General features: G+C 40.2%; 1 protein-coding gene across 7 annotated transcripts in view; it reads left to right on the top strand.

Moving 5' to 3' along the window:
* Positions 1–25,262, top strand: part of LOC132823222 (long-chain-fatty-acid--CoA ligase 6-like) — a 100,465-nt gene that overhangs the window by 26,518 nt on the left and 48,685 nt on the right. For 4 of the 7 annotated variants that reach the window (XM_060836843.1, XM_060836847.1, XM_060836846.1 and 1 more), the window contains 2 exons: positions 7,817–7,890; positions 23,179–23,256. In XM_060836843.1, the coding sequence (XP_060692826.1) occupies positions 7,817–7,890; positions 23,179–23,256 (152 nt within the window). Of the gene's footprint in view, positions 1–7,816; positions 7,891–8,369; positions 8,371–23,178; positions 23,257–23,302; positions 23,381–25,262 lie in introns of all 7 variants that reach the window. The other 3 variants (XM_060836845.1, XM_060836844.1, XM_060836842.1) reach the window with 2 other exon arrangements.

Raw genomic sequence — 25,262 nt, 5'->3', positions numbered from 1 at the left:
TGTTCTACAGTCTTACACATCTGGAAAGTCTGATTATTGACTATTTAAACCATCTAAAAAGTTTTCTTCTGAAATATCCTATCTTCTTTTGTGCATTTGTGTCTTGATTTTGAAAACATACAGACAACCTCTATTGTTATGCACAAAAATGTAGACATTCAGTTTCACAGTGCCAAGATGATACTCAGTTTCCAAGCTGAAAAGAAAGGAAAAAGACTGCTGAGATTTCTGGCTATTGCTTTTGGAAATTAACTAGAGAGCTGCAAGCAAGCAATTATTACAAATGCTGCAGGGCTGAGAGATCAGATTTCTATGCCTGTTCCAGGGATATATTTGGCATTGGCTAAGAACCAGAAACTGAAAACACAAAAAGGTTGAATAGAGTCAAACATAGCATAATAGGGTATAAATAATTATTGTAATCCTCAGTGTAATTATTTTGCACGTGGAGCAGAGGGCTGACACACTGCTACAAATATGTTGTAGTATATATTGATAATTAACCATTTTCTGTATTTAAAAAGCATTACAATATATTGAGACAGTCCCCATTGATTTTGTTTCTCCCCCAAAACAGCAGCCAAGATTAAAGATCTTAAGCCTTGATCCATTGTGTTAGTTGTTTTAAGCTCTTGGAACTAATTGCTGGTAGGTTTTGGTTGGATAGTTCACTGCCACCGGTCCTCCTTTTCAGGCTAACTATCAATGGCAGACAGTAAACCACCAGAGAGTCTCAATGGTTTGAGGTGCAGGGCTTACATATGTAGTTTATTGTATGATAGCAATAGGTAAAATTAGCATTAACTTGTTAGGCATAATTATGATTGAGGAGACATAAATTACACACAAGTTGCATTGAAACTTATGCAACTTTGCTTTGTTCCCCACCTAAATGTATTACATCAAAATGAGTGGAGCTAATGCAACTCCAACATTAACTCTTTTGGAACTATTAACTGATACAACATGCCTATCCTAATTTCTAACATGTATGCATTCACATATATAACTACATTGTAGATTAGATTTCTACAGTGTGGAAACAGGCCTTTCAGGCCAATAAGTCCACACCAACTCTCCAAAGAGGAACCCACGCAGACCCATTCCCCTACATTTACCCCTAATACTGCAAGTAATTGAGCATGGCCAATTCACCTAACCTGCTCATTTTGTGACTGTGGGAGGAAACCGGAGCATCTGGAGGAAACCCATGCAGACACTGGGAGTGTGCAAACTCCACACAGTCGGTTGTCTGAGGTGGGAATTGAACCCAGGTCTCTGGCGCTGTGAGGCATCAGTGCTAACCACTGTGCCACCGTGCCACCTATAGTTATACTATTTCTCTGTCTCCCCTAAATCTCTGACGTCACAAGTGCAGGTTATGCAATTCTTCCAGAACACATTCCCTTCTGGTTTGGAGGATCAGTAAGCCTCTCGCTTAAGGACTGTTGACGTTGATCCAATCTTGACCTTGATTGGATTGGAAGAATTCTTCTTTCTGTGTCGTTCATGGAGAATGTTGTTTCTTCTAAACCCAGCAATGATTGCATTCACTTCAGTGAAAGACCTCTCTTTTGCAGTGGAATTCTTCCCCTCTAAATTGGATAGCTTTCCTTGTAACATCAGCTGTGGGATTTTTAATTTCACGAATGCCCACTGTGGGAGATGCTGCTTAATTTGAAACAAGTGCTTTTTTCCTCTCACTATCCTGAATGTACAGACCAGGCAATTTCTTCTTGTTGACCATGGCCTGAATTTGCTAGGAGAAAGGTGAGGACGGCAGATGCTGGAGATCAGAGCTGAAAATGTGTTGCTGGAAAAGTACAGTAGGTCATGCTATGGTCTGGCGATGGAGGAGTCCAAGGACCTGCATGTCCTTGTTGGAGTGGGAGGGGGAATTGAAGTGTTGAGCCATGGGGTGGTTGGGTTGGTTGGTCTGGGTGTCCACAAGTAGGCGGCCTGTCTCCCCAATATAGAGGAGGCCACATCGGGTCCAGCGGATGCAGTAAATGATGTGTGTGGAGGTGCAGGTGAATTTGTGAATATGGAAGGATCCCTTGGGGCCTTGGAGGGAAGTAAGGGGGGAGGTGTTGGGCGCAAGTTTTGCATTTCTTGCAGTTGCAGGGGAAGGTGCCGGGAGTGGAGGTTGGGTTGGTAGCAACACGACGGCTGGTGGAAGAGCGCCTCATCTTCCGCCTAGGAACCCACCAACCACAAGGGATGAACTCAGATTTCTCCAGTTTCCTCATTTCCTCTACCCCCACCTTGTCTCAGTCCCAACCCTTGAACTCAGCACCACCTTCCTAACCTGCAATCTTTTTCCTGACCTCTCCGCCCCCATCCCCACTCCGGCCTATCACCCTCACCTTAACTTTCTTCCACCTATTGCATTTCCAACGCCCCTCCCCCAAGTCCCTCCTCCCTACCTTTTTTATCTTAGCCTGCTTGGCACACTTTCCTCATTCCTGAAGAAGGGCTCATGCCCGAAATGTCAATTCTCCTGCTCCTTGGATGCTGCCTGACCTGCTGTGCTTTTCCAGCAACACATTTTCAGCCATGGCCTGAATTTGTAGACGTTAAGTACAGCATAGAAATGAACCCTTTGGTCCAACTCGTCCATGTTGACCAGGTATCCTAAATAAATCTAGTCCCATTTGTCAGCATTTGGTTCATATTCTTCCAAATCCTTTCTAGTCATACACCCATCCAGGTGCCTTACCACTTCCTATGGCAGCTCATTCCATACACACACCACTCTCTGCATGAAAACGTTGCTCCTAAGGTCTCTTTTTAGATCTTTCCCCCCCCCCCCCCATTCCTTAACCTACGCCTCTAATTCTGGACTTCCTCTCCCCCACCCCAGGAAAGGACCTTGTCTATTCACCCTATTCATGCCCCTCATGATTTTGTAAACCTCTATAAGGTCACCCCCTCAGCCTCCAATGTTCCATGGAAAGCAAGTCCAGTCTATTCAGCCTCTCCCTACAGCTCAAACCCTCCAACCCTGGCAATATCCATGTGAATATTTTCTGAACCCTTTCAAGTTTTGCAGCATCCTTCCTAAAACATGAGCAAAATTGCATGAAGTATTGCAAAAGTGGCCTAACCAATGAAGGGTTTTTGCCTAAAACATCGATTACGCTGCACTTTGGATGCTGCCTGAACTGCTGTGCTCTTCCAGCACCATTAATCCAGAATCTGGTTTCCAGCATCTGCAGTCATTGTTCTTACCTAACCAATGTCCTGTACAGTCTCAACATGGCATCTCGACTCCTATAGTCAATGCACTGACCCATAAAGGCAAGCTGCCTTCACTGTCTTATTTACCTGTGACTCCACTTTCAAGAAACAATGAACCTGCACTCCAGGATCTTTGTTCAGCAACACTCCCCAGGATCTTACCATTATGTGTATAAGTCCTGCCCTGATTTGGTATAGCTTCCATGAAGATACATGCAGGCCATCTCCATTTTATTCAAGTAAATCTTGACTCACCAATCTGTGAATACGTCTGAACTGAAGTATGTACCACACTACTTGAATTAGATTGGGTGACTTTGTTTGGCCTCTCTTGTCTTTCTGCAGAACTAGTTGCTTAAACATTCTCAGTTGTTTTACTGGGAGATTGCTGCCCGCTCAGCAGAATTCCTGTCGCTGTCACTGACTATTCTCCTTTGACAATAGATTGACATATTATTCTGTGATGATAGAAATGAAAAATGTTTCCAACAGTTGTGTTAATATGAGTATGAGACAACTCTCTTATGTGAACGTAGGTAATCTCAATAGGTCTTCTTTCTGAGATCCAGCATGAACCTACGTAGCCCAGTCAAATCACCACTCAGCTGCTGTTTGACTAGTCGGTTGGCAACAGTTTGCATCTCAACCAGTTGTTCTCAGGGAACCAGTCAAACTCCTCCTGGTACCATACAGATGTTGAGGTCAAGAAATGGATGTGGGCTCATTGGCGAGGAGTGTTGATGTGAACCATGAACATCTTAAACCATTTTATAAATTTCTTAAAAAACAAAGTGCTGGACAAATTCAGCTAGGTCTAGTAGCATATATGAACAGAGAAACAGTTAAGGTTGCTATCTAACTTTGAAATGTTAACTGTATTTCTCCCTCTACAAATTCTGCCAGATGCTGATGAGATTCTCCAGCATCTTCTCTGTTTTTATTTCAGAGTTCCAGCATCCTCCTTATTATGCGTTTATGCTGTTTGTGTTGTAGAGTTACTTGTAGAATACCTTTTAATCTTTAGGGTTATTCTATCTGGAAGACTTGGTTTCATTTTCAGGACTGGAACTTCTGTTTCTTCAGCCATTATGCCTGACCCGACAGGACATTCCTGCATGAAGCTTAAAATTAACATAATGTCCGTTGACATAATCAAGCTTGAACACAAAGTCCGTTTGAATACATTACCAGTGGTCTCTAGTAATGCTCTTTCTATTGGTGGAATATTGTCTAACGTGGGTGCCTTTTCTAAATTATCTATCGCTTTTCCATGGAAATTTAACTCTTAAATATTGCTTGTTCAAGAATTTTCATTGTTCTTAGGCTGAGGTAATTGTCAATGCCTTTTAAAATATCACATGTTTCTGTGGTTTCTCAAATATTTTGGTAATTTATAACATTATCCAATCTGGACAAACTGGATACAATGTTGTATTCAATTAGCATCACGTTTAATGTTTAATTTTGAAACAATTTTACATCTTCAAGAATCATTTTCTCCAAGATCTCCAATCTTATGTTTTGTTCGATGCATTCTCAACGTTAAATATTTTTGGTAGAGTTGTTTCTCTTTCCATTTCTTCTCATTGCCTTTATTTATCGATTTATTCCTTTTAAAATTATTTGAAAACAATAACATCTTAATACTGTTTTTAATCTGCCATCTTAAAGCTTGTATTCTTCCATTAATCGATGATGCTTAAATGATCTTAACATTTCTTCAGACATTTCAACTCCACTATATTGCAGAATGTGCTTTTTCTGCAAGCTTTTGAATTCTATTTTATAGTAAAACAGTTGAATATTCTTTCAATAAAGCTTTAAAGCTATTAAGCTGTAACATTGTATCTTTGTACTGATAACTGAAGTTTTCCTACATTTTTAATGATCTAAATGGTGGTTTTCCTGCCTTCTGGAATATGTTTCTCCCTTTTGTCACCAAGCTCGTGGTTTCCCTTTTTTTGAGTAGATGACCTCCCACCTTTCACAGCCCAAAACCTAGTGTATATCTCCTTGCACAATATTTAAAATGAACTCCTGGCTGCAGCTTTGCTAAATCTTAACATCAAAATTGCTACTTAAATAGTGTATAAGCCTTCAAATTCATCTCATGTCTTCTGTCAGACATTTCAAATCTTTTAAATTTTCCTTTATGCCCCCTTAAGTAATTTCCCCTGCTTTTCTGATACATTAGATTGAACATAAGTTAATTTTCTAGCCCATGCTATGTCTACTGTAGCGGTGTCTTGTGGGGCCTACTCACCATTGTGATGGTACTTGTTTTGAAGTTTTCAATTCTTATATTTCCAGCATAATCTTTTGTACCTTTTTTGCAAAGTACTTTTTTCCCTTGCACTCTGGAATCTTTAACCCTATACTGGGAGTACCCATTTGCTCTCACAATCTTCAGAGACGAGTACTTACTCTTTTTTTCGAGCCCACACTGTTTTCCTTGAGCTTCTTGTCAGCTCCGAGATGAAGACAGTCTTCTGGAGTGTTGCTTTTGTTCTGTTGCTGCTGCCAGGGATGCTGCTGACTGTTGCTTTTGTTTTGTGTTTTAGCTACTGATGAACTATCTATTTTTATTAAAGTAGTAATGTTCTTAAATTGATAAATGCTCTTTCTCTCTCATTTTTATTTTCCTGGATCAAATAGATTCTTTCCATTTTTATGACTTTAATATATTTTAGCAGCAGTGCCCACCAAGTTACATCGGGCTCTTGGTACCAACCTCAAGTGGGCTGTGCTTAGGCTAGTTTTCTGCCCCACATATTCCTTTTTAATGTTGAGTCTAAGGACCTGTCTAATTATCACTGATAGCAGATACCCCCACTAGAGAGATACAAGAAGAAGCAACACTTGTCTTCCACAATGAAGTGTGATTGATTTAAAAAAAGTTTAAAGGTACAATTAAAGTTTGCTAGTTAGGCATAATTACAAATATTAGGAGCCAGGGATGACACATGCCCCCAGTCTGACCTTGTGCAAGTCTGCTTGATTCTCCATCCAGAGACTGTTACATTGTCAAATTGAGTGGAACAAATCCAACTTCAACATTTCACTCTTTTGGAACTATGACCTTATCTAACCCTATTATTATTTCATGCAATCATGTTTCTATTGTATGGCTGGAACATTCTTTCATCCCTTACAACCTAAGATTAGTCCTGCCACAATTTATAAAATAATATTCTTATTTTGCTCTTGAGTTTTTAAAAATCTCCGATTCTTAATGAGTATGGATTAAAATTTAATGTCATGTTCACAAGCAACATTGTCCTGGGTTTAATACTGAATTAGCACTTGAAAATGGGGTGTTATGCAAAGGTATATTGGGTATGAATCTTTTCCTTCCACCTTGTGCTTTTTCCATATGTTTTTTCAGAGTGGTTGAAACTGATTAGATTTAGAACTAGGAACAGGAGTAGACAATTCAGCTCCTTGAGCCTGCTCCGCCATTTAATACAATCATGGTGATCTCATCTTTGCCTTGATTCCACTTCCCTGCCTGCTCCATAACCATTCAAACTATTATTAATTAAAAATCTGTCTATCTCCTCAAACTAACTTGATGTTCAGGTATACATCACACTCTGGGATAGTGAATTCCACAGATTCATGACCCTTCATGAGAAGTAATTTCTCCTCATCTCTGTTTTAATTTTACTACCCCTTGTCCTAAAACCTATGACCTCTCATTCTAGATTTGAAGACGCCTTACAAAAATCTGTCAGTCTGTTCTCATATTTCCAATTGACCTAACTTCAGCTTTTTGTGGGAAAGAGTTCCAGATTTCCAATAACATTTTTGTAAAGAGGTGCTTCCTGAAATCATCCCGAATGGGTGAGCTCCAATTTTATGTTTGTGGTCCTTTTTATTTCTGGTTTGTGTGATCAGAAAAATTAGTTTATCTAACATATTAAATTGTTGAGCATCTCCTCATTATAACATTCTGGTTATGAGGCTCTCTGTTCCTCTTAACTACATCAACCTAAAATATATAGGAAACTTGATATCTCCGGGAATACCTGTAATCATATCCTGCAATTGAATATGTAACTGTTATCCTTGTGTCTCTCGGTGAAAAGTATGCCTCAAAATCTATGCACTTCTATTTTTCCTTGTTTGGAACTTCATTTCAATTAATGTTGAATAAACAGCCTCAAGTACCACATTAGAAGCTTCTCCAAAACATTTAACTATGTTAATTAGATATAACTTGCTTTATACAAATTGTTGTTGGCTATCTGATCAATTCAGATTTGTTCAATTGCTCATTCCTTAATAGATTTTAGTCACTTCCCTGACCACCTCAATCATTGGAATGATGTTGGCAGTTTTCCAATCTGAGGGAATAATTCCTGAAGGCAGAGAATTTTGGAAGATCATTACTAAAGCGCGTATAATTTTCTTATCTACTTATTTTAATACTCTGAGGTGGACACATTCAGATCCTAGATATGTGTTTGTTTAAAGTCTCAATCTCCTTCCTTATTTTACATTTATCAGTTTTAAAATATATTTTCTACCTGGTTAAAATAATAACAACAGCTCACAATATAATTTTTCCTTTCAGGAAATCCTAAGGGCGCCATGCTCACACACGGAAATGTGGTAGCTGATTTTTCAGGCTTTTTGAAAGTTACAGAGGTGAATATGTGCACATGACTATTAGACTATAAGTAAAATGACACAAAACTAATCCTATCAGAAGTATTATTTTCGGGCACTGTTACTCTGCTACCATTGTATAAAATTGAAGTTACGCAACTTGTTTATCCTATTAATTCAAACTTTAATTTGACAAATAGTTTTAATTGATTTTAGAACCTCCTTTTCTTTTGTATTGTGAATATGTCAAATTGTTTTTATTACATGACAAACAGTGCAAGTAGGGAATCCATCTTGAGAGAGAATTAAAATTCACCACATATTGATTTTATTTATCCTGACTATTTATTTTCTGGTGATGGCGTCAATAATTCAGACCATCAAAATATTATGACAGCAAATGGTTTAAAATAAAAATAACCCAAAATTTAAAAGTCCGTGCTACCCTTGGAAAATAATATCTTTTTTGTTGAAAGAGATTTTCCCAAGATTTCTTGCTCTTTGCTTTCAAGCATGAGGGTATATAGGTGAAGTATGCCCATACAGCTCCTGATCTACATGGGGTTAATCAAGCCTCTTTGAGCCATCATCTAGCAGTATGATTCAACTTTGGACCTTTGTAGAAACAGTAGTGCAACTTCAGTTTTTGGCTGTTAAATACAGTGTGCTAACATGTTATTAAATATTCAGGATTGTGAAGGTTTGGATCATATATGATTCAGTGATATATCACCAGTGATTTCTGTGTGCATTTATGTAAAATCCTGAATAAGGAAATTGTGAATCACTGTAGCTGTTGCAGTAATGCCTATGACTAATTAAGTCTCTTTCTTGATAGCATTTGATGATCTCCATTTTTTTGTTTCCATTGTTGTCAGGCATGTTATTGAGATACATTTGATAAAAACAGCAGTAAAGTTAGTATAATTAGTGAACTTAGTTAGTCAGAGAAATACAATATTGACTTTCATTTTTTCGAGCAATGTGCGATCTGTACATTTTGGAAAAAGCTAGCTTTAAGTGTTTCATTGGCTTCAAAGTAGAAATCATAGAATTCCTATAATGTAGAAAGAGGCCATTAACCCCATCAAGTCTGGACCAACCCTCTGAAGAGCATCTCACCCAGACCAAGACCCCACCCTTTCCCTGTAACCTGGCACTTTCCATTGCCGATTTGTCTAAACTGCACGTTTTTGGACCGTGGAAGGAAATCTGAACACCTGATGGAAATCCACGCTGACACCGGGAGAATGTGCAAACTCCACACACAATTACCCAAGACTGGAATTGAACCCGGGTCCTGGCACTGTGGCAGCAATGCTAACTACTGAGCCACTATGCTGTCTGCATCAGATAATCTCTGAAATCAGGTTTGGAGATCATAATATGTAATTGATCTGCACACGTTTAATATAATGCAACCGGCCTACTATTTTATGCTGTGCGCTTATTTGGATGATTGATTGCAGCCGTGTCAACTTGTGTGCGGTTCAAGGCTACAAGGCAGCAGCATTGACCCTATATTGCTGTTTCCTAGCATGTATTACTTGTCTTAGAGGGGAGGTATGTGATGACTGGAGCAGGTTGTCTGGAGGAAATTGGCCTTGGCTCATGTTGGAAAAATGTAACAAAAATGAGAGAGTGGGCTGGTAGGTTTATCAAAGATGTTGTGTTCCCCCAGGGGGCCACTTCCATATGCTCCAGAACACAAGCACATATTTTGGACTGCTACAAATCTTATGCACATTTGATATCTTGTGCCATTCAACTGTGACTGTAACTACACTCAGACAGATTTGGTACTCCACACTTACTTTTCTGCCCTGACATTTGTAGAACAAAGTGGCATAGACCTAGTTGTGAATTTGAGTTTGCAAATGCATATGCAGGGTGTCAACAGATCAGTAGTGTTTTATTTAACATATTACTTGGATTGTTGAGGAAAATGACTATTGCTCCAAATAACCTAAATCTTCTGTGTCCTCTCTCCTAATGATAACCATTGTCCTCACCCCACTATCACTCTTCAGAGCCTTTGCAGTTGCCCCTCAGCCCAGCCAAGCTAACATCTGTGACAAAGTCTAAACCTGGGCCTTCTATTTGTGGGCAAGCTCAAAGGTTGACTGCAGTTTTCTCCACTAGATGTCAGTGTTGTCCAGCATGTACCTTGCAGCCAGTGGGGTAGCATTGCATAGTAGTACTAGGATAGACAAAGTACATTGAAGGTAAATACTTATGGAATACAGGAGTGTGAATAGTAGACTTCTTTAGGAAAATGAAATGATCTGTTTATAAGTATGGTTTTGACCATTTGTTTTTGATGTCTTTTGTTTCAGCATTGTGGCCAAGCAGATCATCATCTTAAGCGGTCCCTCAGGACTGAAGGTGATCTTTTTCCAGTTGAGGCTTGTGGGTCTTGAGGTAACTAAACAGTCCAGTGTCAGATCTGCAAACCCAGCCACTGATTGGAAAGGTGGTGTTTGAAGAGGCAGATTGGGGATGGGTGCTTGAGTTTTCACACGCTCCTTCCATTGGTTGTATTTGACCTCCCACCTGGGCATTTCAGATACAATTGGCCTCTTCACAGATGCTTCTTCTCTAGATTGGGCAGCGTCAGCCATGAGTTGGTAGGAAGACAGCTTTTTTTAAGGGGGCTTTGAGAGTGTTCTTGAAGAATTTCCTTTGCCCTCCGGTTATGTGCTTGCTGTTTCAAAGCTCAAAGTAGGAGGTTGTGCTTTATCAGGTGATGTGGCCCACTCAGTGTAGCTGCTTAACATTAATCAGTGCCTTGATACTGGGGATGTCAACCTGAGAGAGCTGAGAGAGGACACTGCTACTGGAGCATCTATCCTGCTATTGGATTTTACCGGCGATGTTTCCCCAGGATTTGAGATGGACGTTGTCCATGTCTCTACATACAGAAAGATGGATAACACTGCTGACCTGTAGACCTTGAGCTTGGTGCAAGGCTTGATATTTCTGTCATCAGGCATTGTGCAGATTATCAACACCCTTCAGCTTCTCCCTGTCCTCTCCTTCCTTCTCATGCTTCTGCTGCCCAGCTATATATAGCTGATGGGAAAAGCTATCAGTTCGTCATGGCAAAGTTGTGAAGTATGTAACAGAAATTTAGAGGCATAGTGAACTGATACACAATGAACTGACAGGTGACTGGATATTGAGCATGTTTTGGCACAAATGGTCACCCACCAGCTAGATATCGAGGGAGTGGAATCCAAGAATAGGGTAGTGTTGACATGTAGCACCATCAAACGTGTGCACATTCAGTGACATCCTGCACCATGGAAAGCCTGCAAATCCAAGAATAAGAAAAAAACAATTAACTCTCATTAAGTGGAGAACCTTGGTAACTGGCCTTATCATGGAGTGATCTGCATACTGCAAACTATCACTAAACTTTCCCACTCCAGCCGGCCCATTATGGTCAACTCCATCATCAACTGGTAATGTTAAAGTTACAACAGAAATGTCAGTGAGGATTAAAATGCAAATATTTCACATTTGTCCTTTGCTGATGTCCAGTTAAGAGAATTACTTCCTGAAAGCCTGGAATGGATCTGATTTGCTGCTTAGAGCACTTCTCCTCTTCCTCTTCCTCTTCCAAATTCCTCCCTTTCTTAAAGCCATATGGCTTCTATTCCTCCTTCTAATCCTGTTTTATTTGAGGGAATAACTTCCTAAAACATTGAAATTAACAAGCTGTACTCTAGTAACTGCCACACTGCCCTGTATACATTTCTAACTTTAAATAATAATAATATGAAGCAGCAAACATTTCTAAAATTAGAGTAACAGCCAGAAGACAATAACTAGAAACTAACCTGTAATTTATCATTGCAATAAATATTACTGATCCAGGTGTTAAGAGAGAGTAATATTTGGAGTATTGTGCTTCACAATTGCGATCTAGGCATCATTTGGAGATGCTGGTGTTGGACTGGGGTGTACAGAGTTAAAAAATCACACAACAGCAGGTTATAGTCCAACAGGTTTAATGGGAAGCACTAACTTTCGGAGTGCTGTTCCTTCATCAGGTGGTTGTGACGTATAAGATTGTAAGACACAGAATTTTATAGCAAACTTTTACAGTGTGATGTAACTGAAATTATATATTGAAAAAGATTTTAAGTCTCTCATCTGTTAGAATGACCATGTTAATTTCAGTTCTTTCATATGTAAATCGCAAAACAAGGCATCAGTTTACTATTTTAGATTTACTGACATCATGATTAGTCTGATCTGCATACTTCCAGTGGTTGTTCAGTGCACATGCTCTAAAACCATCACCAATAGGATAGTCCATGTCAGTGGCACCAGCAGTGTGTGCATACATCGTGCTATTTTAGAGACCCAAAACCATTCATTGCATGCAAAAAAAAGCCATCAATGAGCACAATTTTTCACTCAATTTCTTACCTTTCATGAAGTTTCAGGAGTACAAGAAAGATATTTATTTTGTTCATTGAATGTTGTGTAGCTGGCTTGTCCAATGTTTCTTGTCCATTCCTACTTGCCTTTGAGAAGGTGATGGTGAGCTGCCTTCTTAAACCGCTGGAGTCTATGTACTGTAGATAAACCCACCATGTGGTTAGGGAAGGGCTTCAAGGATTTTAACCCAGTGACATTTGAAGAAACAGCAATATATTGCCAAGTAAGCATGGTGAGTGGCTTGGAGGTCAATTTTCAGGTGGTGGTGTTCCCATGTAACTGCTGCTCTTGTCCTTCCAAATGACAACACAATGAGTTTGGAAGGTGCTGTCTAAGGATCTTGTCAGTGATATGCATTGCTACTACTGAGTGTTGATTTCTGGAGACAGTGAAAATTTGTGGATGTGATTGCCTTGTCCTGGATGGTGTAAAGTTCCTTGTTGCTGGAGTTATTCATCCAGACAAATAATGAGCATTGTGTCATATTCTTCACTTCTGTCTTATAGATAGTTGACAGTATTTGGGAATAAGGAGGTGAGTTACTTGCAGGTATCTTAATCTTTGACCTGCTCTTTTAACCGCTGTACATATGTGGTTAGTACAGTTCAGTTTCTGGTCAGTGATAACCCCAGGCTGTTAATAGTCACTGATTTTGTGATGATGACACCATTGAATATCCAGGAATGATGGCTAGATTCTCTCTCGTTGGAGCTGGTCATTGCCTGGTTATTGTGTGGTATGAACTTTGCTTGCCATTTTTCACCCGAGCTTGAATATTGTGTAGATCACGGACACGGGCTGCTTCAGTATCTCAAGATTTGGGATTGGTGGTAAACATTGGCCAATCATCGGAAAATTCCCACTTCTGACCTTGCAGTTGAGGGAAGTTCATTGATGAAGCAGTTGAAGATGTCTGGGCCTAGCACATAACCATGAGGGACTCCTGCAGAAATATCCTGGAGCTGAGATGACTGATCTCCATCAACCACAATCATATTCCTTTGTGCCAAGTACAGCTCCAACCAGCAGAGTTTTTCCCCCGATTCCCGTTTTGCTAAGGCTCCTTGATCGCATACTTGGTCAAACGTGGCCTTGGTGTCAAGTACATTAATTCTTACCCTGTAATTCGGCTCTTTGAAGCTAAGCTGTAATGAGGTCAGGAGCAGAGTGACTCTGGTTGAACCTAAACTGAACATCAGCAAACCGGTTGAGAGCACTGTTGATGACCCCTTCATTATTTTATTGATGATCCAGCATGAAATTTTTTTCTCCTCCTCTGTTATGCCGTTTTCTAACCTTTCTCATCCTTTTTTTGACTAAGGATGAGAAAGGCTAGAAGGTGCTTAGGCTGCCCCCTTTTCCTGAACCTTCAACTTAAATAAAGTTGGTATGAGGTTGGGCTATTCAATTTTAAGTTTTTTTTATATATAGTAAATCAGTGTATAATGACCATGAGAGTACTTATATTAATTATGCTAGATTTCCATGAAATGAAAAATCTCACTGTTTGCTTTGAATTTTGTTTCCTATTAACCAAGAGCCATATCTAATTTTCCTACCAGCCCTACATTTACTCCTGTTAACTCAATAATATTCTGTTAGAAAGATGTGATACGGATTTATGTTGTGTATTGTTTAATCGATGACTTTAACTTTTTTTTTCGAAAGAGAGAGACCGTAGAAAGGCAACATGTTTGGCCATTAGTGGTTTCCTGAGAAAGTGATAGATCATCTTGTAATGAGGTACTCCAGTGATGAACAGGTTCCTATAAGATTGATAGGTTGGGTGTTTCACGTTTTTGAGTTAGCAGATATATAGGTCAGTAAATTTGCTAAAGGAGGAAGGCAATTTGCAACATAACACCGGTCTGAGCTTATATCAAACTTGCTGAAAATGTATAAATATATTTGCTCAATTAGGTATGAATAGTGCCATAGTGTCCAAGCACCAGAGAATAAGGTGGGAGAATGTGGAAAGTATCTTATCAATGTTTCCTCTAATATCTCCTGCCACGGAAACTGTACAGCTTCGAAGGAACATTGTTGATAACCCATATACTTGGAGTTATTACAGTAATACAACTGATCATTTCTTCAGAAATTCATCTTGTCAGTTAAACCAGTTCAGTCAAAGTGTGTTAATCTGAGCTGGAAGATTAGTTTTCAGATGTTTTGTCACCATACTAGGTAACATTATCAATGAGAGTATCCAGTGAAGCGCTGGTATGTTGGGCCTCTCTATTCATAAGTCTTGGTTTCTTAAGGTGGGTGTTGTCATTTTCTATTTTTTTTCAAGGGAAGGTAGATAGGATCCAAATCGATGTGTTTATTGATGGAGTTCAAGTTAAAATGCCATGCTTCTAAGGATTCTCGTGCATGTCTTTGTTTTGCCTGTCGTAGGATATGTGTGTTGTCCCAGTCAAAGTGGTAAATTTCTCTGTCTGTATGTACAGAAACTAGTGATAGTGGGTCATGCCTTTTGGTGGCTTGTTGGTGTTTGTGTATTCTGGTGACAAGTGTCCTGCTTGTTTGTAGTGTTCTTTACAGTTCAGATTAGATTAGATTACTTACAGTGTGGAAACAGGCCCTTTGGCCCAGCAAGTCCACATCGACCCTCTGAAGGGCAACCCACCCAGACCCATTCTCCTACTTTACCCCTTCATCTAACACTACGGGCAATTTAGCATGGCCAATTCGCCTAAGCTGAACATTTTTGGACTGTGGGAGGAAACCGGAGCACCCGGAGGAAACCCATGCAGACACTGGGAAACTCCACACAGACAGTTGCCTGAGGCAGGAATTGAACCCAGGTTTCTGGTGCTGTGAGGCAGCAGTGCTAACTGCTGTGCCAACGTGCCCCCCTAAAAAGTATTTGATCGGATGTTGCACAAGTGGCGATTACACTGAATCGTGGCTTATATTAGATTAGATTATAGATTAGGTTACAATCACTACAGTGTGGAAACAGGCCCTTCAGCCCAACAAGTCCTCTTGCATGGTATCTTGTACATGACATTAGATTTGCTTGATTTAAGGTAATGTGGCTATAGTTTTTGGTTGCGTTGTGTCCACTGTTTGGGACACTGTATCACCCAAGAACTACAAAAACAGAAGAAAAATATCTATAAAATGTTTTCTAGGAAAACAGATACTCTATAAACACAATCTGCCTATTCCTCGGAAACAAACCCGAACATGCGTACACAACATAAACAGAAGCTATAGCTACATTACCTGACATCAAGGACATATCAGAAATGACTTCCAGGCTACTCAGGTCCCCTAGCATCATGGTAGCTCACAAACCTACCAACACACTTAAACAGTGACTAATGAAACTAAAGGATCCAATAGCTATATCAGCAAATCTAATGTCATTTACAAGAGACCATGCAAGAACTGAAAAAAACACTACATCGGAAAAACTAGCAGAAAACTAGCCACCAGGATACACCTAACACCAACTAGCCACCAAAAGACATGACCCACTAGTACTCATTTCCGTACTTACAGACAGAAGGATACCACTTTGACTGGGACAACACACACATCCTAGAACAGGCAAAACAAGGACATGCACGACAATTCTTAGAGGCATGGGATTCTAACCAGAACTCCATCAATATATACATTGATTTAGATCCTATCTACCTTCCCTTGAAAAAAAGAACCAGAAACGACATCACCCACCTTAAGAAACCAAGACCTGTAAATAGAGAGGCAGGACATACCACCAACACTTCACCGGATACTACCCTGAAAAGCTGAACAACCAAGTGGCCCAGGTTCGAGTCCCTCCTGCTCAGAGGAGCTGTTTATAACATCTCTCAACAGGTTAATTAAACAAAAAAAATGAAGAATCCCTACATCAATGTTGTAGAATTGAGATAACTGACTTTTGTTCATTGGTACCATACTCAGTCAAAAGCTGTCTTTATATCAAGGACTTTCGCCTTGCTTCTGAAACGCAATAATTTTTTTTATTTGGTCATTTTTTTTTAATCAAGCCCGTAATGAGGTCAAGAGCCAAATGCCCCTGCAGAAACCAAATTGAGCATCCGTGAGCAATTCATGACTGAGTAAATGCTGCTTGCCAGCCCTGTCAATGATCCCTTCCACTTGTCTGTGATCAAGAGGAGGCTAATGGGATGGCAGTTGAAAGAATGGATTTTTCCTTTTTGTGGACAAGGCAATTCTTGGCAAATTTCCATACTGGGCACCTGCCAGTGTTGTAGCTGCAGTGGGTCAGCCTGACCAATGGCATGGCTAATTCTGTAGCACAGATCTTCAAGACTATTGCTGGGATGTTGTCAGTCTTTTGTTGTATCCAACACCTTTTAACCATTTTGTTACATTACACGCAATGAATTGGAAGAAGGATGGCATCTTTGGTGCTGCAGGCCTTCGATAAATCATACGTTTAGATCTTCTGATTTAAATCATTACAGATTCTTCCATCTTGTTTTTATACTCGAGCATCATTATTTTGAGCCTCCATCTCATGTTAGTTGTTGCTCAGTTGTGATTTGTGATTCAAAGTGCTGCCGACAGTATAGGTTCAGTTCCTGCATTGACTGAGGTTAACACAACACTCCTTCTCAAACTCTCCCCTCACCTGAGGCGTGGTGACCCTCTAGTTAAACCATCTCCAGTCACCTCCCTCTAACGAGAGAACAGCCCTATGATCTGATAAGACTATGGTAACTTAATCTTTTGATGATCCATTGGTTGCAAAATCATTTATTTCTGTGTGCTACTTCCACTATTTAGCATACACGTATTATAGATTCATCAGGTTGTTATTTTCATTTTTAGGTATGCCAGCACACTCCCTTACAATCCTCATTAAATCAGGGTTCATAGTGTCTTACTCTAAAAAAGCTTTGCTTAGTCCAGAAAGTAATCATCTTGATGGCCTTGTCAGCGAGGAGTGATACTGGGCCCAAAAACCCTGAAGAAAGAGGGTAAAATGGATAGTAAAGAGTGATCCCTAAACAGCAAGCTGACCAGATAATTCAGAGGACCACAATATAATCAAAAGCAGAAGAGAAATGTTTGAACTTGGGTAAGATTAGTGCCTTTAAAATCACTTCCCTAACTTATTAATACACAGTTAGTTGTTTTCTAATGTTCGACATGAGAAGACCATTATTGTAACATTTTATGTGTCTGAATAATCAGTTCAAGGAAGCAGTGAATAATACAGTTTAAAACTATTGTTAGAACAGCAACACTGTGCCCTACCTGACAGTGATAACATTCAGCACCAATGCCAAGTAAAATGTGATTGTGAATAACAAGCAATGGGTAATATTTCAAAGAAAAATGTATTTCATTTTTTTCTGATATTGCTTCCAAAACTGTACTCATGTTAATTAAAACAAAAGTATATGTGGTGTTATTTGCCATAGCATTAATTATGATCAATATGGACCTACCAGTTAAGTAAAAACTGAAATAACTACAGATGCTGTAAATCAGAAACAACAACGGAAGTTGCTGGAAAAGTCAGCAAGTTTGGCAGTGTTTGTGAAAAGAAATCAGAATTAATGTTTCGGGTCTGATTCTGAGGAAGGGTTACTAGACTCAACATTCATTCTGATTTCTATTCACAGATGCTGCTAGACCTGCTGAGCTTTTCTAGCAACTTGAGTTTTTGGACCTACCAGTTGTCTGTTTTCCCAATTTACCACCCCTTCTGTTTTGATGGTACTGACCAGCGATTCACAAAGTACCCACAATCTGCTGTACATTTTTAAAAAATCATTTATGGGATATGGGCATCGTTGGCTGGACCAGCATTTATTGCCCATGCCTAGTTGCCCTTGAGAAGGTGGTGGTGAGCTGCCCTCTTGAACCGCTGCAGTCCACCTGCTGTGGGTTGACCTACAATGCCATTAGGGAGGGAACTCCAGGACCTTGAGCTAGTGATAGTGATGGAATAACAATATATTTCCAAGTCTGGATGGTGAGTGGCTTGGAGAGGAACTTGCAGGTAGTGGTGTTCCCATGTAGCTGCCGTCCTTGTCATTCTAGATTCTCCCTTGACATTGAATGACAATTCCTTTATTTTAGCTCAACATGGCAGGTATTCAGAAATAAGCCAAGGCAGGGAGTATACCGTTGCTCCTTAGCAACATGGTACCAGGAAAATTTTATCTTCACGGCCTCATTTGCATTGGTGAGTCATCCCCTGAGAAGGTGATGTCGAGTTGCAGGATACCATTGCCAAAACTGAAACTGTATTCTGCTGCACTCCCCCAAGTTGCTTTTGGGAGGCTCTCACTATTGGGACAAGTGAGGAGGGGTTCTGGTTTGGAGTGGTGTGCCAGGGAGGTGCCTGGCAACCCCAGGGGCTTTTGAGAATGCAGAAATGCTGTGTGGGCTGTCTGAAGGCACCTTTTCAGTTCGATCTCTCCAGCTGAGGTTGGCACAGCAGGGAAAAGATGGAAACCCTGGTCATCTCTGAAGTACACGCAGAAGATGCTTCTGGAGGTGTGTGTTTGTGTTTCTTCCTCTGGCTAGCTGCAGACGGTCACCATCCTGTCCCCTCCCTGCTCCCCCTGTCCCCTCTTCATTTGCTAGAGTGATGGAGTGCGGATCTGTGAGCAAGCCCAACAGACTTAAAGGTGCTAGATTTGGCACTCTATGGTGGTGACCACGAACTTTGTGTCCATTTGCCCAGTGTCCCTGACAAACCTGCCTGCTGCTGTGTCTGCATGTGCATTTGGATGAGGTCATGAACTGCTGATCGCATGGGTTGGCTCCTACCTGGGACTGAGCAGATAACTAGTCGCCCACAGTCCTTGGACTGCTGCTGACCTGGATGTTTCTTCTGCAGAGACGGAGAGGTGATGTGATGACTAGCAGATGTTACTGACGCTAATCTAGCCTTGCCAGTGAATCCTCTGTAGCATCTGTGTCCTCTTTCTCAGAGGTGGAGCAGGTCTTGTGGACTGTCCACTTGATCATGAAGAATGTACTAATACCAATTGTGCTTGCAGGAGACAAAGAGAGAAAGTGCACCATAAACAATGGGTATACTTTGCGGCAATATATTTACTGAAGCGGGGTGGGGGGGGGGAAGCAGTTATGGGAGAGTAGCACAGTGATGGACAGTGCTTCCTTCTTGGTTACTAGGACCATGTTTTGGCATCACCATAGTACTGGTCCCAGTCCTTGCCAGTGAGTGCCAAGACCTTTTCTTCAAAGAGGGAGAGGAACCAAATGTCAGGAGCCCCACCACACATCTTTGACTGACTCTTTCTTTCAGCCTTATTATGGGCTATTTTTCTCCTGGAATGAGAGAAAGTGATGGATTGAGAGCTTAAAGCAGTGGCACAGCTGTTAGTGGTGGTGCAAGTGGGGAGAGATGGTGAGGTTTCCCAAGTGAGTGAGTATGCAACTCAGAGGCTATGCAGAGTTGGTAGTCTGATATGGAGGTGACTAAGAGTGAGTGAGGGGAGATGTTGCATGCAGTGGTAAGATCATGACCTTTGGTAGCTGGTCAGTACAATGGCAGACAGAGGTACCAGAGAGAAGATGGTGGCATTTAGCATGGTGAAGCAGAGAAAGTCACTCACTGCTGGGTGTTTCTCTGTACCATTTGAGACCACACTGACCAAGTGACAACCTCTGAGCAGGCTGGCAGGGTCTGATATTGTGGCCTTCTCTACCAATCTCAGGAGAAGAAGATGGCCCTCCACAGAAACAGTCGTCCACCAGGATATCCAGGTCTCTGTCTGCAAAGCAGGGTGCCAGTGCCCCCTTATCTACCATTTCATGCAGAGAGGATCAGAGATTCACACTCAGTGTAGGTACTACAGAATCCACATTGTGATGGCCCTCAAATCCTGGTAATCCAGTGCAGAACAGATTGCTGTACTGCATGTCAGTTTGCATGCTGTGATGACGGTAGCAGTTTAAAATTTCACTGTAGCATTCAGATGGCTACTTGTAGTCTACAATGGAATCTGTGACGTTAGCCATTTAGATGCCATATCATTGGTTCAAATACATTGGTTGCCATTTCTATGCTGGAAAGAATTGTCTTTTCAAAGTCTTGCATCAAGTTGGTGCTGGTTGCCTCCATGCTCCTTTAACGTTGACTCTAGGCTTTCTAGGTGGGTGCTGAAAGTAATAAGCAGTTTGCTTTTGCAGATGTTTTGACTGAAGGATGTCCAATGAAAATGCTCATGTGATTCCTCTGCATTGAAAACACACTGTCCCTTATACTGACCTGAAACCAACTCCATGCAGTGTTTTGCCACAAGCAAATCCCACCTCTACACTTGCCTCTAAATTACAGTGTCAGTTCCTGAACTGATGGCTGTAAATGGGAAATCAAATGAGATTGTGCCTGCATCATTACTGGCTTTTTATTGTTCCTCCACTGCCTGGTCAGATTTCACCTCTTGGGTATCTCAAAACAGGAAGGCACAATGGTATGTTTGTAGGGGCAGGGTTTGAGTAGGGGTTGATGGTGGTGGATAGAGGGTAAGTGGTGCATGGTTAGCACCATTTGTAAATCAGGAGATAATGTCATGAGGGGAAAGTGGGATGCAAATACGAGGATTCAGTAGGAGGATACCGTCACTTTCAATAGTTTTAGCCAGTCCATTTGCTATGGCCCAAACAATGCCAATCCTAATAATGGCTAGCATTGTATCCTCCCTTCCATGGGAACCAAGACATGTAGACTCACTTATCTCTTTGTGTGCCACTTTGTTCTGCAAAAGAGAGGGGCAAGTGTCAATAGGTGTGATGGAATCTGCATGAGTTATGTGATTGCCATTGCAATGTGTGCAAGCTGAGAGGTGTGAGTTTGAGGTTGGAGCCTAGAAATGTGACGTGAGTCCAGTGATGTGGTGTTGCAAATTAAGCAGTATCTGATGCAGGGTTCTCCAAACTGTAGCTCAATATCAACTAGTAATTGGAGTTGTGAACTCCTAAAATAGCAGTGATGACAGTAAAATGGAGACTGGGATATTAGGTGTGGCCTAATATCATGAACTGTGAGCTGTAATAGCTGAGAGCAACAAAATGCAAAATGGTATACATCTGATTTAGTTTTTTAAAAAAATATTTCTACCCCTGCAGCTTAATCCCCCAAATCACATCCCTCCTAGGTAACACTCCAATTTTGACTCCGGGGTCACATTAAGTGTGAAGTTTTAAAAGCTCTGCTCTTACACTCTCTCACTCTGCTGAAAGTTTGCCATTTAAAGTGTGAATATTTGATAATGCTTTTGTACCTGAGGAGAACTGAAGCAGTTTATCTCACAATTTAGCTCAGAGTTTTGGAGAAAGTGGATGCAGAAAATAGAATGTATTACTCATTTTGCATTTAATTTATTACGAGAATTTAGCAATTTTAAAAGCATACTTTAGCTACATGCACTCCAAGTAGAATTGTTCTGAATCCAGCAGTATGTATTGCAACGTAGAATGATGAGGTATGGGCTGTAACCTTCTCACTTTTTCCACAATTGAAAAGGATCTGATGGAGGAATTAAGCAGACATCAGACACTTTTCTCCACATCAAGAGAAGGAGAAACTGTGCTTTGTCTATGGTTAATAATGTCCCAGTGAATTCAGCGTTGGTGATCTGAGACTTGATGATTGGTACAACCTGAGTCTAGATTAGGGTGGTGCTGGAACATGCTGTAGGTAATTTGTGCTCCTGTCAGTCATCAGTTTTGAGACACATTGCTTTATCTATAACTGTTCCGAGCTGCAATTTGTTACAATGTGAACATGGGATGTACAAAACATGATTTTAAAAAAAAACAAATAATCCAAGAACAGAGGTAAAGTTTTCTTACACATTTTCTAGTCACTGGCTGACCAGTAGGCTTTGGCAGAGCTTGGGAATAGGTTACTTGTCTTTTATTTCACTGAAAGAAATTAAGTATGATACAGGTACAACCTAATGAGAAAGAAGGCAAATAGAATAAAAACATGTTTTTCAAATATTATTTTGAAATTGTTTTCTCTCGTCAATGTACTAATTAAATATTTTTTTAAAAAGCTGATGCTGATATAATGATGCTCATAACGTGCACTAATTTTGCACATATTATTTCTTTAATATAATGTTGCACTGTTTACTCTTAAAGGAACAATGTCACAGTGTTCCCAATGTTTAACTATGTTGTGCTGTCAATTCACTACAAATTCACAGCTTAGACAGAAGTCAGTTTGAAAATACAATATTACAGGTGGCCGCAGAAATTAAAGAGTCAAGAAAATTAAAACTGTTGACGGAAATTGCACTATATGAATTGACACAGCTCTTCATGCAATTCACTTTGTGGTGGGTCATGAATTTGACCACAGAAAAAACTTTGCAACATTAAGGCAAAATAGATTGACAAGTCAGTTTTATATCAATTAGTTGCAAAGAACATTAACAGATGCTTGACAACAGCTTGTTGGCCAGGAATCAAAGTAACAACACATGTTATGAAGAAGTTGGGCATAAAAAATAGACAACAATTTAAATTTCAAAAGTTTTTTTTTACAAATGCCGCAGTGTCAAAGATACTTGAATCTAATATTAAAAACAGAGAATGTTGGAGTCATTCAGCAGATTAGGCATAATCTGTGTAAAGAAACAGCAATAATTTTTTCATGTTGACCTTTTTTTTATCTGAGCTGAATTAGTCCAATTTGCCGCTGTAGAGTTTGTTGTGATGAATCTGTTGAAATGACAGCATAACCACCTTTTTGTGCTCTCCACATACCTGTGAGATAACAAGTCTCTTTAATTCATGTCTGCTTCACACCATTTTCTCTTCTGTTATAACTTTCTCTTTGTGTCTCTCTCTGTTAGTATATTCTCCTCTCTGTCTCATATTCCTTCATACCCTCTGCAGAAAGTGATCTTTCCAAGACAGGATGATGTCCTTATTTCCTTCTTGCCTCTGGCTCACATGTTTGAGAGAGTTATCCAGGTAAGAGTCTACCTCACCATCTTATGCCACTTATTATGTTTTACAGAGCCAATGGTTGCCTACATCTGCTGATGTACATATTTCCTACTTGCCATTAGCACACATGTTTGAAAGAATGGTACAGGTAAGAATGGTACAGGCAGCAAAGAAACATCTGCCACTTTACTTCACATCTAAAGTGTGTGCATTTATTTGCTGTTCTCCCTGTCTTTATGCTTTCAATAAAACACTGGTAAAGATCAGTATAGATTTCCAATAACAGAACATATCTGAATTTAATGATTATAATCATATCACATTGTGGCCACTGATAATATATTTGCTGACAGTTTTAAAGCTTTTAAATTTCTTTCATTTCCATCTCACTGAGTGCAATTTAAAAACATTGCTTGAGATCCTGTGATGCAGTGTTCTTGATCAATGTTGTTGTACATAGTTAAGTTCAAAGTCATTTCAAAATTGTGTGGGTTGATGCATCTTTTTCCTTAATTATCAATGCTGAGCGCAATTTAATGCGCTGACACAACAGTTTTGAATGAAAATGGTTTTTCACTCCATTTTTGTAATTACCTGTCCAGAATATCGGATGTTTTAGTTTTCCAGTAACAGTATCCAAATGTTCCTAAACTATTCCCATGTCCCACGCTCTAGTTTGCTTTCCACAGCTGTAGAGGGGATTTCAAAAGGAGAGTCATTCTTCAAAAAATATCTAGAAGAAATGTCATTAGCTCCCAGATAAGCCTTTGGTTTGTATCTGGTAGGGTGGGAGGAGGCATTTCTGATAAGTTAATTGATCAATGGTGTGAAGCTGTTGCATCAGCTCAGTCAGTGGCTAAAACTGATATCACCGGCCCATCTTTGGAAAAGGCAGAGAGTTTGAAGGGTTTAAAAAGGTACAAGAATTCCAAATACAGAACATTATTATTAAAATTGACTGCCATTTTGTTGCCAGGGTTGGAGGGTTTGAGCTATAGTGAGAGGCTGAATAGGCTGGGACTGTTTTCCCTGAAGTGTGGGAGGCTGAGGCTCCTTATAAATCATGAGTGGCATGAATAAGGTGAATGGCCAAGATCTTTTTCCCAGGATAGGGGAATCCACAATTAGAGGGCATAGTTTTAAGCTGAGACGAGAACAATTTGAAAAGGGGACAACTTTTTAACACAGAGGATGTTTTGTGTATGAAATATGCTGCTAGAGGAAGTGCTGGTGGCTGGTACAGTTACAACATTTTAAAAGGCATTTGGATGGGTACATGAATAGAAAGGGTTTAGAAGGATTTCAGACAAATGCTGACAAATGGGACTGGATTAATCTAGGATATCTGGTCAGCTTGGGCAAATTGGACCAAAAGGTCTGTTTCCGTGCTGTATAACTCTGACATGCACATATGAAAATACACACACGCAATCTCAGCAGAAGAATTTGATGATGCAGTTTTAACATGCATAAAATGCATATTTGATATGAGTCTGTTGGGGGATTTCTTTCATACCCTGAAGCCATAAGAAGGTATAATGGTGGAGAAGGAAGATAATTTAGCCCATCAACTTTGGAGGAGATAACATTGTGTTTATGTCACTGGATGAGTAATCCAGAGGCTAAGCTCTGGGGAATGGAATTTAAATTCTTCAATTGATAAATCTAGAAAATGAAAATAGTCACAGTAATGGTTCCATAAAACAATCATCAATTGGCATAAAAATTCATTCTGCTAATGTTCTTTTGTGAAGAAAAGCTGCTGTCTTTATTTGGTCTGACTTACATATGCTCCCAACCCAAAGCCACTACTGCCTCACAGCGCCAGAGACCAGGGTTCAATTCCTGCCTCAGGCAACTGTCTGTGTGGAGTTTGCACATTTCCCTGTGTCTGCATGGATTTCCTCTGGGTGCTTAATTTCCTCCCACAGAGGGCCGGTTTGGACTTGTTGGGCCAAAGAGCCTGTTTCCACACTGTAAGTAATCTAATCTAATCAATGAGGTTGATTCTGAAGCGTTCTCTGTAAATG

Source organism: Hemiscyllium ocellatum, chromosome 16, assembly GCF_020745735.1.
Source record: "Hemiscyllium ocellatum isolate sHemOce1 chromosome 16, sHemOce1.pat.X.cur, whole genome shotgun sequence".
Classification (NCBI taxonomy): domain Eukaryota; kingdom Metazoa; phylum Chordata; class Chondrichthyes; order Orectolobiformes; family Hemiscylliidae; genus Hemiscyllium; species Hemiscyllium ocellatum.
Note: the sequence above shows the minus strand (reverse complement) of the source record. Positions and strands in the feature narration are given on the sequence as shown.